This window comes from Sceloporus occidentalis, unplaced genomic scaffold (genome assembly GCF_023333645.1).
Source record: "Sceloporus occidentalis isolate IW3139 unplaced genomic scaffold, rSceOcc1.0.p SCAF_500, whole genome shotgun sequence".
Taxonomy (NCBI): Eukaryota; Metazoa; Chordata; class Lepidosauria; order Squamata; family Phrynosomatidae; genus Sceloporus; species Sceloporus occidentalis.
In genome coordinates, this window is record NW_028317480.1 from 134,622 (window position 1) to 148,621 (window position 14,000).

At 50.0% G+C, this 14,000-nt stretch overlaps 1 protein-coding gene across 1 annotated transcript; it reads right to left on the bottom strand.

Annotated features, from left to right (window-relative positions):
• Nucleotides 1-5,307: 5,307 nt before the first annotated feature.
• LOC149271520 (mucolipin-2-like) lies at nt 5,308-13,766 on the bottom strand. Its single transcript, XM_089507378.1, has 13 exons — nt 13,617-13,766; nt 12,833-13,006; nt 10,498-10,648; nt 10,213-10,306; nt 10,044-10,140; nt 9,694-9,793; nt 9,269-9,381; nt 8,907-9,056; nt 8,601-8,702; nt 7,452-7,574; nt 6,113-6,319; nt 5,803-5,933; nt 5,308-5,344 (listed from the first exon to the last, which is right to left on the bottom strand). Exons 1-13 carry the CDS (start codon nt 13,764-13,766, stop codon nt 5,308-5,310), a joined length of 1,629 nt encoding a protein of 542 aa, XP_089363504.1.
• Between the last annotated feature and the right edge of the window lie 234 nt (nt 13,767-14,000).

Here is a 14,000-nt window from a genome sequence, read left to right on the forward strand (position 1 = left end):
ACCCCCAAAAAAGAGGGAACCTATTACAGACCCTAAAAGCACAAAACCTAATATTACTGACCCAAAAACCAGAGACCCTCATATTACTGACCCCAAAAACACAGAACCTCATATTACTAAAACCAAAACCAGAGACTTATATTTCTGACCCAAAAACAGTGAACCTCTTATTACTGACACCCAAAACACGGAAACTCATATTATTCACCCCAAAAACAGGGAACCTCATATTACTGACACCCAAAACACGGAAACTCATATTATTCACCCCAAAAACAGGGAACCTCATATTACTGACACCCAAAACACGGAAACTCATATTATTCACCCCAAAAACCTGGAACCTCATATTTCAGACCCCAAATACAGAGATCCTCATATTACTGACACCCAAAACATGGAAACTTTATGTCTGACCAGGAATTATTTGAATTTATCACTAACCCCAGGAAGAAAGTGCGCACATTTTATGGACATTCAGAGACCCAAACCGGCCAGAAAGGAGAAAAAAAACTCACCACAAGCGCCTCCTGGCAGTCAGATGCCCACCTTTGTCCTGCAGGTATTGAGCACTGGGGCAAGCGGCAGCATCGTGCCCAGGTGCCCGAGGAGCAAGCTACTCTTCCCCGTCAGAACCGGCGAGTCTGCAGTGAGTAAAGGTACCGAGTATGTATTCCGTGTATAATGGTACCAAGCGTGTGTGTGGTGTTATTGTGTGTGTATGCGTGTGTGCAGTGTGTGTGGTGTTATTGTGTGTGAATCGAGTGTGCAGCGTGTAATGGTACAGAGCGAACGTGTGGTATTGTGTGTGTATGCGTGTTGGATAATGGTACGGAGCGAGTGTGTGGTGTTATTGTGTGTGTATGCGAGTGTGCAGTGTGTATTGGTACGAAGCGAGTGTGTGGTGTTATTGTGTGTGTTGGATAATGGCACGGAGCGAGTGTGTGGTGTTATTGTGTGTGTATGCGTGTTTGCGTTGGATAATGGTACGGAGCGAGTGTGTGGCGTTATTGTGTGTGTTGGATAATGGTAGGGAGCGAGTGTGTGGCGTTATTGTGTGTGTTGAGCTGGTTGAGACTTGCCGGCAGATTGTCTCATCCCAGTAAGAGCCGCTCTCCCCACCCAGATGAACTCATCCCACACTCTGCATGTGCAACGCACTATTACCCAACACAGCTCTGCCGAGTATCACACACGTCGCACACACGCAAACTATTATGCTACACGCCAGGCCTTTTTGGGGTCCAAATTGTAACCTGGAGCACCAGCGAGCGCGGGGGCCGCAAACCCAGAAGAAGTGTAGATTAGGAAAGAGTTTTTTTCGGGGGTACCCCGAAAAACACGGAAACACGTTCTCGGTGGGTAACACAGACTGAATGCCAACAGAGATCAACAATAACGGGATCCTGGGGTCCTCTGCTAGTGACGGCCCCCGATGTCTCGGCCCACCGTGATCCCCCCTTCTCCATGCAGATCGCAGTAAATGCAGAGACGCAGCGATCCCCCGGCAAGCATTCTGAGACAGGAGCGAGGGGTCCGGAATACCACCTTTTCTACACATTTAGAAACAATGTTGCCGGGTGACCGATCCGCCCTACGTTTCCATGCAAATTTCTCCTAAAAACGTAGTCAACATAGAACCCGTCGGCAGATCGGCCCCATCCGGCCCCCGTCTAGTCGCCCGTTTCTCCCGCTGTAAAGACTCAAACCTTAATCAGCCGTTGGTCTCGTCTTAGATTCAGGAGCCGTATGTCTATCCCATGCATGTTTAATCCCCTCACTGTATTACCCTCTACCACTTCTGCTGGGAGGTTGTTCCACTTATCTACAACTCCCTCAGTAAAGACTTCCTTCCTTCCATCCCATCTCATCTCAGCCTCTGACTCTCTAGTGTTAGATTCCGGTCTCTTGTTGTAACTTTTATCCTCCTTTGAAATAAATTTCCCTCCCGTCCTTTATCCCTTTGTGGATTTAAATGTCTCTCCCATCCCCTCTCTCTCATCTCCCCATCTCTTTCTCTCTCTCATCTCCCCGTCTCTCTCTCTCTCCTATCCCCTCTCGCCCAATCCTGCAGGCTTTCCTGATCATTTTTATCGCCTTGTCTGAACTCTCCAGAATGTTAATCTGCTTTTGGATGGAGGGTCTCCAGAACCGTCCCCGATATGGTACAGAAAGCGCCGCTCTCTCCTCCTTTACCCAGGGGCTCGTAGCTTCTGCCCGTCTCTGACAAAGAATTGCCATTTTACTGAAGAAGGCAGTGGTTGCAGGGAACGAACATCCAGCAGAGGCGAACACAGACATGTAAAAGCTAAACGAGTGCTGCTGAGAGAGACGGATATGAAACGAGAAAGGAAAAGGACAGAGCGGACGGCTTCCTCTGCAGTGTTCTCTACGCCGCGTACGCGGGACGCTCTGCACGCAGGTCACGGACGGGAAGCATTTGCTGGAAAATCACTGGTTTTGCGTTGGCTCAGGATCCTCCCCCCCCCCCCCGAAACATCCCTCGCGGAGAAGATCGAGCCATTATGTCTTTAAATAACATTCAACGTTAATGGCTTTCATTGTCTGTTAAAGGCCGGCATCCGCCTGCAGGCTGAGCAAGCCTCGACGCGCCCTCCATCGCCGCCCGTCAATACACGGCCCCTGCGAGCCGCTCGCGCACAGTTATAGGGGAGAGACCTGCGCGCCCGGCGGACGATCCCGGCGGTTATTGGAAGGTCAGAGGGCTTCGTCAAATCCCCAGTGCAGATTCCACAGCACGGCCTGTTATAGGCTCCCTCTATTCATTCAAAAGCATCACTTAACCATTTAGCAGCCACCGCGGCTCAGAGATAAGGACACAATAAATATCACATTTATGGTGAATAAAGGCACAAATTCTTAATAAGTACGTTATCTGATCCGTCTCACCAGCTTTATGTTTTTACCCCCGTTCTGTGCGGAGTATAAATAATAAATAGGAGCCCTTTACGTTTATAAGCTTGGCTTACATTTTGGGTTTTTAGGTTAGGAAACGGTTAACAGATTCAAACATTCTGCGTTAAAGAAGAAGCAGACATCGGGGGGGGGGGGTCAGGTTGGTCTAAGAACCGTTAAGAAAAATAGATTAAATATGTATATTTTTGGGGAACTAAAGAATCTGTAAAAGCTATTTCTATACGTTCACAACCCCCCCTCGCAGTTTACCTATTACATCACACAAAAGCAGACGTCACGCGTGTCGCCATCCCACGTGTTCATTACGCCACACAAGGAACGCTGCGGAGACGTCCCCCCCGCACAGTGGCTCGCGGCAACGCGGTTATTATTCTGCAACAAACACAGATATTGTTTGGAGACCCCCCAGGACCGAGTTTCAGCTTAACACGAGGGCGACTCGCACCAGAGCGGGCGACTCGCACCAGAGCGGGCGACTCGCACCAGAGCGGGCGACTCGCACCAGAGCGGGCGACTCGCACCAGAGCGGGCGACTCGCACCAGAGCGGGCGACTCGCACCAGAGCGGGCGATTTACTCCCCAAACGCGGTTCGGACAAACGCTTCGTTTCGGAATCATGACTTGGGCACTATATATTAACATACCGCAAAACATAAATAAATAAAAACACAGGAGACTTGAGGTCGTTGGAAAGTGAAGGCCACAGCGCTTTATTACTGTGACAAGTGCAAGAAAATACATTCAAAATAAGAGATAGGTTATGCATCAATAACACGTAAATAACCAATAACATTTTGTAAGGATATCCCGCCAAATTCCAAACGGAGACCGTTGGGTCGGAACACCCTACCCCTCTAATTCCCCCAGGGACTGAACCCGTGGAGAAATTAAATGAAACATGAATGTTGGTATAACAACCATTTGTAAAATTCAGCATACCTATCTCTGAAATTCTGCCATACAAATAACAGACAGATAAACAGGGCGGGAAATCTCAGGTTTATCTCTCAGGATAAAAGTTTTCCTGAGCAACGGCGGGAAAACGGTCCCTAAATAGCCACACAAAACCCCACCCATAAGAATGTGGGACCCCATAGGATGTCCCCTAGATGACCCCTGACTGGCCAGAAAGCTCATAGTTAATATAGGCCCAGTCAGGGCCGGCCCAAGACTTAATGCCGCCTGGGGCGAAGTTTAAAATGCAGACGCGGGGGCGGCGTTTTAAACTTCTCCGACGCCATTATCTACACCCCCCCCCCCTTGTGCTTACCTTTACACGGTGCTGCGGCGAGTATCCTTGCTCTTCCACGGTGCCGGCTTGTAATACTGAACGCAGGAATTGACGTTACAAGCCGGCACCGAGACCGAGCTAGAGGGCTCGCAGAGGAGAGAGAGGGCTCGCAGAGGAGAGAGAGGGGCGCCGAGCGGGTAAGCGAAAACCACTCGGCGCCCCTCTCTCTCCTCGGCTTAAAAAAAAAAAAAAAAAAAAAAAAAAAAAAAAAAAAAGCACTTGGGGCGGCAAAGTGCCACCCCTTCAAAAGTGCCGCCTGGGGCAATTGCCCCACTCGGCTCCATTGTAGGGCCGGCCATGGGCCCAGTCATGCAGCCCTTCCTCTTAGTATCCAGGGCTTGTCTTTCATCTCCAGCCTTTCGGTTCGGCAGGAATTCGGGGGCTTTTACTATTCGGAAACAGAATTTGTCAGCGCACCGCACGCACTCCCTCGCGACACACACACACACACACACACACTCTCGCACTCTCAGCGTCTCCATACCTACTCCAGCGACGTTCCCGCAGATCCGCTTCTTTCCGTGCCGCCCGCCACCAGCGGACATAAAACATCTTCTTCCACGGCGGGACACCAAAGCGCGATGCAGGGAGCTTCAGCTAAAAGCTCTGCCGCCGATTCCACTGTGATGGTAGCCGTCTGAGACTTGTGGGCATACAAGGGCTAATGTGTATTTTGTAGAAGCAGCAGAGGGAAGTGAAACATGCATAAGACGAGACTGATTACCAAGCAGGAAAAACGGGCAGATGAGAAACGCGGCTCCCATCTGCGGGGACAAAAACCGGTAATTCTACGTACAGAAAAGAGGGGAAATAAGAAAGACAGCAAAAAAAAAGAAAAGAAAATCCATGAACATTCGCTGAAACGAGACAAGTTACCCAATTTTTATTTATGATACAAACTTAATCCATGTAATAAACATTTGTCAGGAAAACCCTTAATTTACAGCAAAATATCAAAAATAAGAGTCAGAATTTCCAATCCCAGAACGGCTGAGCATGCGCAGAGACCGCGGCCGCTCCTCGGACGGGGGGTAAGAAGTATTTACGCCCCGTTTCCTCTGATCGCACGCGACGCCATCTCAGTTCCTTAGCAGCATCTCGTCATCTCCACACGGTCTGCAGAGACGCAAACAACACATCGGGGTGAAAAAAGTACAAATGTATCCATCCCACGCGCCCGTTATATACAGGAACACCCCGCGCATGTCCGCCAATAAATCATTACAGAGGCCACCAGCAGCAGACGCCATCCGAGCAGCTTCACGAGGCCTCAGCACCAAGGAGAGCTGGGGGGCCCCGGGGGTCAAACGCAAGGGACTGAGGCTTCAGACGCGGCTAAAGACGCCATTCAAAAAGAAGCAGACTAGATGGGCCAGTGGGGTCTTTGTTGCCCTCATTCTGGAGGGGGGAGTAACGAGGGGGTCTTTGCTGCCCTCACTCTTGAGGGGGGGTAACGAGGGGGTCTTTGCTGCCCTCACTCTCGAGGGGGGGGTAACGAGGGGGTCTTTGCTGCCCTCACTCTCGAGGGTATCGGATAAATCAGATAAATTCTTCCGCTCGTCGTGAATACAAACCTCGCGCAGCAGCAGAAGAGAGAAACGGCGCAATCCGCCTTCTTAGCTGCGTTTTCTACCCCGGCTGCGGCTTCGTTTCCCTGGAGGAATTCGTGGAGGTCGGTGGCCGGGAAGCCATGCTGCTGGTATTTCTAGAAAGAGAAGACAGGAAAGGGTTGTCCCCGGAGCTTGCAGTCTAGAACAAAGATAAGGACGTTCTAGAGAAATCCCCCCATGCTATAGGTGATAGAAGGGCAGCAGCCAGCAGCGCGGCATTTATCGCCAGACTCCTTCGAGGCGTCTCCTCGCGCAGGATGAGTGCCCGCCTCACCTTGATGGTTTCGTACGAGTCGGTGATGAGAGCGATGAACAGACTGAGGATCATGTAGATGAAGAGGCTGATGAACGAGTAGAGGTAAAGCCGGCTGAACAACCAAACCAGGGGACTCTTCTGCTGGACCTGGGCAAACGTGGCAAACATGTCGTCGCCGTTCACCAGGGAGAAGAGACATTCGGCCACCGTGTTCAGGTCCTCGAACTGCAACGGCAGGAACGGCAGGTTTAGCGGAACCCATAATCTCGCACATCCTGGGGTGCGACACGGATCCAGCTTCTGTCCCAGCACGCTCCTTCCACAACGCCCCAAATACACAGACATTTAACCCAAATAATCCGCAGACACTAAATAACCAATCGCTCTCGCCACGTGTCTTACGCCAGGCCGGGGGGCGCTGTTGGCCTCCTCGCCTTCCGCTCATGGGGGGGGCTGCCATCAGCCCTGTCGGTTTCGGGGTATGCAATCCACGCGGCTGCTGCCGGTCTCGTCAGCTTCTTGGTTTAATGCATGTAAAGTCACATAGGCAGAAAGCGATACGGCTAACGGCACCCCAAGGTTGGCCTGAGACACGTGAACCGCATGCTGAGAAGACGAGGTAGTCAGCGAGAGCCCCCACGAGAGACACGTGAATGACATGCGCAGAAGCCGATGATGCCAACCGCAGCCCCCAGAAGAAGCTCTACACGACGCGGGGGGGGAGGAATTGCTGTCTCTAACATTTCCAGACGATAATTGCAGCTTTAGAGTTAAAGATCTCAGTAAGCGCAGCTGCTTGGTGCACTTTATGAATTAATGGAATGACTGATTGTCCCAAGCGAGGCTTTCTCCGTCACGTCCCCGTCTGATGGATCAGGAAACGAACAATCATTTCGGGAAACAAGAAATCCAGCCGGGTAAACAGCTCGGCAAATGGAAGGCTGAGTGAGCGCAGAGAGGTTCCTCTAATTACTGCCAAGTCTGGGCAGACTCATAAAACCTTCAGAGACATCACGAGATTTCCCTTTAGGGTCCGCTAACCGACCTCGATCGGCGGCCTCTCCGGGGTTCCTCGCGGTGGCCACCGGGTGGCAGCACTTATGATATTTATATATCATTTCATCCATCAAGCCTGATAAAATACCACCCGGGGGCAATCCTGATAAATCACCACCCGGGGGCAATCCTGATAAATCACCACCCGGGGGCCATCCTGATGGACCCCGACTGTAGGATGTCAGAAATCGTTTTTTGGGGGTTCTGTATGACGGCACTTAATGTACTATTATTATACCGTAAAGTGCCAAGTACATCAGTCGACTGAATAAAAATATCCGTACAGAGAGAGTTCGCATACCTTCTCGTGATAAGGCCCTAACACGATCCAGCCGCAGAACATGTACCCCAGGTAAATCATCCCTGCGCAGCAACAAAACCGCAGCACTTTGGGTAGCGACGCTTGCATTGTTAATATAAGAACCTAGAAAGAGACAAACGGCGCTCAGATTAAATTCCATCTACAATAAAAAGACCAGAAAAGAGACGTCTCAGCATCGCTGCGGCATCTGCGCCATACACCTGTGTTAAAGACACCCAGTAGTTAGCAGACCTCTGGGGGTGAGGATCTCCGGGGGTCTCTGACCTCCGAGAAAAACATTTTAAGGAGGAGATCCATAAACACAGGTCCAGGGTTATCACAGCTGGATCGTGATCTCCGAGGGCTGGTGGATCTTGCTCCACCCACTTGGTTACACCCACTCCCCGCCCCTTTCTGGCTCCTGGATGGGGAGAGTTCCCAGGCATGTTGGCACATATTAAAGCAGAGAGCCGCAACGCGATGCCGTACCCCGACCTTCAGGTCCCTGGATATGAAGGGCAGATTGAGCGCCCCCCTCATGTCTCTTTGAGGGTATTATACAAGCATAATAGCGTTATTGTGAGGATATGTATGATGTCATTCATAGCATTTAAACGATTTTTAAAATATAGAAAAGTAGAATTTGACGGCAGAGAAGAAGCATTCGCGCACCCCCCCCCCCGCCGTACATTAAATCCATACGGTGCAGCAGCCAACCCCCCTCCCTGGTCCGTACATTAAATCCATACGATGCAGCAGCCGGCCCCCCTCGCCGTACATTAAATCTATACGATGCAGCAGCCGCCCCCCCCCGCCGTACATTAAATCCATACAATGCAGCAGCCGGCCCCCCTCGCCGTACATTAAATCCATACGATGCAGCAGCCGGCCCCCCTCACCGTACATTAAATCCATACGATGCAGCAGCCGGCCCCCCTCGCCGTACATTAAATCCATACGATGCAGCAGCCGGCCCCCCTCGCCGTACATTAAATCCATACGATGCAGCAGCCGGCCCCCCTCGCCGTACATGAAATCCATACGATGCAGCAGCCGGCCCCCCTCGCCGTACATGAAATCCATACGATGCAGCAGCCGCCGGTTTAAAGGGCGATACGTCCCATCCGTCACTTGACGAGCTGAACTTACATTGTATTTTTGGAAATATCCCAGGTACCGGATGACGCCGACCCAAACAAGGAGGGTGGAGGTTCCTAGCAAGAGGCTGCAAACATCGTAAGAGCTCAGGTTCTAAGGGGAGGAAAAAAGTGAATATTTAGCAAAAACACTGCAGAAAATATATCTATAAAAAAGGCAGTAAATTCCAATAAGAAGCACCCCTGGAATCCCCCATTACTGTTTACGAGTTAAATTCACCGCGTTTCAGGAATTTTCTGCATTTAAATATTAGAATATTCAGTATTTGGGGCAGAGAGGAAGCCTCCGCAGACTCACCTTGGCTTTGATTTCCATCTTCATTACCGAGCCAATTATGGTCATCAGATCGCTGATGATCACCAGGACGTACCAGCCGTTTATAAACTGCAGCCGGTCAGACGAACATACGCGACGTTTGCGTCTTTCCAAGAAAAAGCGAACAAATCTCTGCATTAGAAGAACAAAATCCGGCGAATTATAAACCCGATTCTCAGAAAAATCACAGATTTACTCCGATAACCCCGGGGGGGGGGCGTAAATAATCCTCTGTCCCTTTTATTCACCAATAGATTGTAAGCTCACAGGGGCAGAGCTCTCTTCTCCTTCCGACCGTTTGTTAATCTTATTGCCCATTTTGTGGAGTAAAATGATTCACTTACTTTTTGTAGCCTAACAGCCAGAACGATCGATCGCGTGCAGAGAATTAGAGACGTCAAACACGTCAAAATCACAAATCCGTCGAACACCAGAATATAATGCGTGTTCTTCTGGGCTGAGGAAACAGAGAGAAAACACGTAACCGCGATCCGCCGGCCCAGCGGCCAAAGCAACGGCGCCCCCAGGAGGGCCCGTCCGGCGGCCAGGGTTACCCCATCCTGCAGCAGGTGACCCAGAAGGTAAGCAGGAATGTTGGAATTCTCCGTTCCTTCCGGGCCCCAGAGTTTGAAAACCCAATCCTGGCATTTTAAATCACAAAGTTTTCATGGGCTGAGCCTGCTTTAGCACAGGTGAGTTTCACAGGATGGCATTAAAAACATGGCCGGTGTCCGGTCCCTGATTTATTAATATCAATAAAGACACTTACTGGACCCCGCAATATGCCAGTCCTTACAGTCCTGGATGGTCGCGTCGCTTACAAAGAAGATCTTTATTTTCCCGCTGTGGGCCTGGTTATTAAATATTATCTGCAACTCAAAGAGCAGACGATCAGGCAGCGGCCGCGACTCCGGCCACTAAAGAGCGGAGAAAACGTACAAAAGAGCTATTCTGTTTAAATGCGGAGCAGGAATACATAATTGGTTTCCATGGCAAACGGCGCAGAGTAACAGACAGGCCGGTGTTTGAAACGCTCGAAGCCGGATCCTTTACCAAGGTTTTGTGATCGTTTCTCGTTCGGCCCGCGTGGCTCAGGAGCCGCAGAGCGCAGAAATTTACCTTATTGTGAAACAAATAGCAGTCCGGCAGCTCGCGGACCCGGATCGTCTGCAGATCGATCCCTTTCAGCTTGAAAGAAATGTCGACTTTTATCAATCTACGACCAAAGACAGAGCGTCAGAGCGGCGAAGCAGCACAGGCCGGGGGTCCGCGCCGGAGACAGCGTTACCTATAGAACTCGAAGCTGAAGAAGGAAGAGTTAATGACAGCGATATCACCCAGGGGTTTCTTGGCCAATAATTCCTGCTCGATGTGCAGACACTCTGGGAGGAGAAGAAATATCAGAAGGTTCAGAATAATATATATATAATATTCAGAAATTAAAACACACTCCGCGTCCTGCCTGGTCCTGATGCGAGTGCTCTGAGATCTACCCCAGGGGCAGCTGGAGGGTCTAACCAACCCATTAACAGACGAAGCACAATCCGGCAGCATGAAACGTTCTGAAACGCACCGGTTTCCACAGTGGGGTCTATGTAGAAAGTGTCGTTGGACGGGTGGATGGAGCCGCGGCGGAAGTGCTGCTTGCAGATTTTAACACCTTTGTGTTTTTCGTGGCTGTCGTAGGCCAGGGTGCCCAGGGAGACGTTCCTCAGCTGCCGGTACTATAAACAGAAGCATTTGGTGGAGACTTTAGAAAGGAAGACAGAATGTGAACAGAATCAAGACGCGGCATTCTCCATCGCTGGCCTTCTGACCACCCCCCCCAACCAATATATGCACTCGACATAGCCACCACACCTCACTCCCATCACACCTATCCCTCTCATCACATAACACTTCACTCCTATCTAACCTATCACAAGTAACACCTCACATATCAAAACTCACTCTCATCACATCTCCCACCCGACACGCTTGCCTCACCCTTTCTTTTCTTTGCAAGCAGCCGCAATATTACGACTTCCTACCTCGGCGATCCAGTCTAAAGAATGTTGGACTGGGGGCAAATAACCTCCTGCGCAGCCCACCGTTGGTCCACTGCATCAATGTAACAGAGTCTGCCGTGAGACATCCCCCGACGGCCCCTCAGGATCCCCCTTTTAAAAGGGGAACTCCCAATTTTGTTTTATTATTACTACTAGTATCAGGCTATACCAATTTACCCCAGGCATAGTTTGTGGCCATAATATAATGTTTTCAGGCCGCTAAAAATCAGCCATTTGTATTCTCGCTCTGTTATCTGAGCCCCGATCTACTAAACAAACCAATGGCTCAGTCTTAATCACCCTCAGTTGAAGGACTTCATTAGCATTGCCATAAAGCAACAGCTTAATGTGGTGTCTGAGCCGGGAGGTCATTGCATGCCTGACAACAATGGCGCCTCCCGGTCAGCAGATAAAGGGAGTTTATTGGGACAAAATGACAGGTTTTTGTCAATACTGACATTACTGAACACAGCGCCTGGGGGGGTTATATTACTGAACACAGCGCCTGGGGGGGTTATATTACTGAACACAGCGCCTGGGGGGGTTATATTACTGAACACAGCGCCTGGGGGGGTTATATCACTGAACACAGCGCCTGGGGGGGGTTATATCACTGAACACAGCGCCTGCAGGGTTATATCACTGAACACAGCGCCTGGGGGGGTTATATCACTGAACACAGCGCCTGGGGGGGTTATATCACTGAACACAGCGCCTGGGGGGGTTATATCACTGTATACAGCGCTGGGGGTTATATTACTGTATACAGCGCTGGGGGTTATATTACTGTATACAGCACTGGGGGTTATATTACTGTATACAGCGCTGGGGGTTATATTACTGTATACAGCGCTGGGGGTTATATTACTGTATACAGCGCTGGGGGTTGTATCACTGTATACAGCGCTGGGGGGTTATATTACTGTATACAGCGCTGGGGGGTTATATTACTGTATACAGCGCTGGGGGTTATATTACTGTATACAGCGCTGGGGGTTGTATCACTGTATACAGCGCTGGGGGTTATATTACTGTATACAGCGCTGGGGGTTATATTACTGTATACAGCGCTGGGGGTTATATTACTGTATACAGCGCTGGGGGTTATATTACTGTATACAGCGCTGGGGGGTTATATTACTGTATACAGCGCTGGGGGGTTATATTACTGTATACAGCGCTGGGGGTTATATTACTGTATACAGCACTGGGGGTTATATTACTGTATACAGCGCTGGGGGTTATATTACTGTATACAGCGCTGGGGGTTATATCACTGTATACAGCGCTGGGGGTTGTATCACTGTATACAGCGCTGGGGGGTTATATTACTGTATACAGCGCTGGGGGGTTATATTACTGTATACAGCGCTGGGGGTTATATTACTGTATACAGCGCTGGGGGTTGTATCACTGTATACAGCGCTGGGGGTTATATTACTGTATACAGCGCTGGGGGTTATATTACTGTATACAGCGCTGGGGGTTATATTACTGTATACAGCGCTGGGGGTTATATTACTGTATACAGCGCTGGGGGGTTATATTACTGTATACAGCGCTGGGGGGTTATATTACTGTATACAGCGCTGGGGGTTATATTACTGTATACAGCGCTGGGGGTTATATTACTGTATACAGCGCTGGGGGTTATATTACTGTATACAGCGCTGGGGGGTTATATTACTGTATACAGCGCTGGGGGTTATATTACTGTATACAGCGCTGGGGGTTATATTACTGTATACAGCGCTGGGGGTTATATTACTGTATTTTTTTGCTACTGTTTTTTTGTCTTTTTAGAAAACCTGTTTTATTTTAGGTTTCCTGGGGTAAAGGATATACCCCCGCTTGTGTTACCTGGTCAATAGCAAAGAAGATGCTGTCAGTAAGCTCCTTCTGAGTGTATACGGTGCGACTGTAATCATCTTCATCAGCTCCAGCGTAGCTTTTAACGAACAGGTGCTTGAAGGCCAGCGTGGTCTCTTCTTTGAAGGAAACCACCAGCTGGTTACTGAGACCGAACAGGACCAGCTGGAAGAAAAGCGTCTCCGTTTCAGGGGTATTCCCCACGTAACGAGCCACAGCGGACTCGACTTAAACTCACGCTTAACATTGGAACATTAATTGGAAAGGTTTGGATTAGCCAGAAGTCCTGGGGGCCGGGAACCAAACCCAAGAGCTCGAGACAAACTGCGTGAGACCTACGTCTTCTCTCCTGACCCAGCGCAAAACCCAAGGGAATCATATTCTACACAGGTTTAGGTGTTAAGCCCCTAATCATAACACGATCCTACAAACCCATACAGATCACAAAGGGTTAATGCACCTTGCACGTGTGAGTCATGCCGCGTGTGACAGTCATGACTTCCTGTAACATGTAAGTAGTGCGAGAATTTCACACGGAGGCCGCTGCAGTTCCCCGTATAATAAATATTTCACTGCCAGAGATCCAGGGCATTGTCGGGAAAATCCGGAGTGTCCGGGTCCCAGGACTCTTATTTACCCCCCAGGGGGGAGCCGTGGCAGAGGGTACAAACCTGGAGCTGGCGGGTTAATTTGCTCACAAGGTCAATGTGAAAGTAATAGAGGCACTAGTGTACCCCAGTATTAAAGGACAGTGTACCAAGTACCCCAACATTACCTGTGTCGTCACCATGACGATCTTTAAAACCTGTAGAAAGAGTTTCCATGGAATCTGGCGCCTGGCTCGGTATTTATCGCAGGGGTTCATAAAGTAAAACCTCAGGTCCTCCTTCAGACTTCCCTCCTGGTCCAATTCCAGCTGAGCCATCGAAGTCCCACTAAATGAGAGAAACGCGTCGGGTCTTCAAACAGCTGGAATACCCGGCTTCCCAACAAGTCCCACTAAGTGAGAGAAACGCGTCGGGTCTTCAAACAGCTGGAATACCCGGCTTCCCAGCAAGTCCCACTAAATGAGAGAAACGCGTCGGGTCTTCAAACAGCTGGAATACCCGGCTTCCCAGCAAGTCCCACTAAGTGAGAGAAACGCGTCGGGTCTTCAAAC